Raw genomic sequence first — 2,200 nt, 5'->3', positions numbered from 1 at the left:
TTATTTTGAAATATTTGTAATACTTCAAATTCAGTACAAAAAATTGATTTATCATCACTTGTAGTATTACAATCATTAAAAATAATAAATATTAATGGAATTATTCAGAAAACATTATTTGTATTACCGAAAAATCTTTTGTATCTTTCATTTACTAATTGTTTATATTCTCCATCTCAATTAATTAATCTTTCAAGTCTTCAATCTTTAAGAAGCTTAACGCTTATAGAAAATAAATTAAGAAATATTTCCCTCCCAAGACAAATTAAACATCTGTTTTGTTTAAATAACAAATATCCTATTCTAATCACAAATAAAAGAAATTTAAAATGTTTCAATTAATTTATTATTTTAAGAATAATATTTTATGTCACTATCATTTTACTATTATTAATTGTTTGTTTGAATTATAATATAAGTCATTTGAAGTTATTTAAAATAAACAATAATATATTTATCATTTTTTTTTTATTTTAATATATATTTATTATAATTTTTTTATCTATTTTCATTTATTATAGCTATTATTTCAATTGTTTAATAATATATTATAACATAAATAAAAGAAGTATAATTTATTAGTATAATTAACATCATTTTGTTATATATATTCATTAACTGAGTTATTCTTTTACATTTTATTGTTATTTGTTTTTTAGTTTATTTATCTCAGTATAACACTCATTTTAATTTCTAAATTTTTATTTAAATTATGTAATAATGTAGTTAGGTAAAATAAGAAACTTACTTTAACCAAACAAATAAAAAAAGAATAGATTCACTCATTGTTTTATTGTAGATAGGTTAGTAAAATTAACTATTAATAGAATTAAATAAAATGTAATTTTTTAAAGTGTTATTAATTTCATTTATTCATTCTTTATATAATATATCCTAAACTTAAAAAAAATACTTTAATTCATAAGTAAAAAATATATTTTTATAAATTATTTTCTTCATAACTCAAATTATGTATAAATATCTAAAAAAAGACTATAAAATATTTTTTGTTAAGTTAAAAAGTTAAATATGGGTATTGATAGATAAGTATTGACAAAGGCTTGAATTAAATTTGATAGTATGATTAAATTTCATAATTATTATTTACATTTTTAAATTTATTGTTTTCATTTGAATATTGTTAAATTCCTCATAGACTTAAAATTCTTTTTAATCGTTTTATATTATTAAAATAACAATATTATTTAATTTATCTAATATTTTATATCATAATTCATGTATTATTTGAAGATTTGTAAATGTTAATGATATTCATTTTATAATAGATTTATAAAATTTTTATAAAGAATTATATTTATCTTTTCAATTAAATCAACATTAAAAAAAAAAAGAAATAAAAAATATTTAAATTCTAAGTTAATCTATGATAAAAGAAAATAAAAAAATTTAGTGAATATTTAGTTTATTAATTTTAAGATTCATTAAAAAAAACATATAGAAAAAAATTGTTTGGTTTAAAAGAATTTATTTATCTTTTTTTTTAATTTGAATAATTAATAAATGACAAGATTTACTCAAATTCTTCAAGAAATTAATATTTTAATTAAACAAATTAACCAAAAAAGAAAAAATGCAAATAAAATGAAGGAATTAGCGAATAAAACAAAAGAGTAATTATTAACATGAACTGAAAATAGTTTAATTAATATCGAACGATGAATAACCATAATTCACATTCAATTTTATATGAAAAAAGAAAAGTAATTTCATGTATTATAGCTATTGTTATTTGTATTGCTGTTACTCTTACTTTTATTTCAGTTATTATTAGTCCAACAAAACAAATATCAATTCCTTTAAATTCTTTTCAACCAACAAACAAAGCTGAAATTACACTAAAAATTAATGGTTTAGTTCCATTTCATTCATTCTTAGATCTTTACATTATTCCAAGTATTTTAAATATTACATTAGGTTTGTTATTCTTTTATTTTTATTTCTATTAGATCTAATTACTAACATTATAGAACCTATTCATGTTGATAGTTCTGTTCATTTTCTGGATAATACAATTTTTATGGAAAAAAGAAATGATTTTAATGTTAAATGTACTAATGATATATGTGAGAAAATATTAGTAGCTTCTATAACTCCAATTCGTGAAAAAGATTTTATTATTAAAGGTAATATTCAAAGTAAAGATATAATTAAAGATATAAAAATTATTGCTGAGTATCAA

The 2,200-nt window shown here is 16.9% G+C and overlaps 1 protein-coding gene across 1 annotated transcript in view; it reads left to right on the top strand.

Moving 5' to 3' along the window:
- Window positions 1-1,676: 1,676 nt before the first annotated feature.
- Window positions 1,677-2,200, top strand: part of EHI_035230 (uncharacterized protein) — a gene marked incomplete at both ends in the record, with an annotated part of 1,247 nt that continues 723 nt past the window's right edge. Inside the window, 2 exons of the mRNA XM_651073.2 lie at window positions 1,677-1,935; window positions 1,989-2,144. Of these exons, the coding sequence (XP_656165.2) occupies window positions 1,677-1,935; window positions 1,989-2,144 (415 nt within the window). The remainder of the gene's footprint in view (window positions 1,936-1,988; window positions 2,145-2,200) is intronic.

The sequence above is a fragment of the Entamoeba histolytica genome, genomic scaffold (genome assembly GCF_000208925.1).
Source record: "Entamoeba histolytica HM-1:IMSS scf_1104750516809 genomic scaffold, whole genome shotgun sequence".
Taxonomy (NCBI): Eukaryota; Evosea; order Mastigamoebida; family Endamoebidae; genus Entamoeba; species Entamoeba histolytica.
The sequence above is the reverse complement of the archived record's forward strand: the minus strand, read 5'-3'. Positions and strand labels throughout refer to the sequence as shown.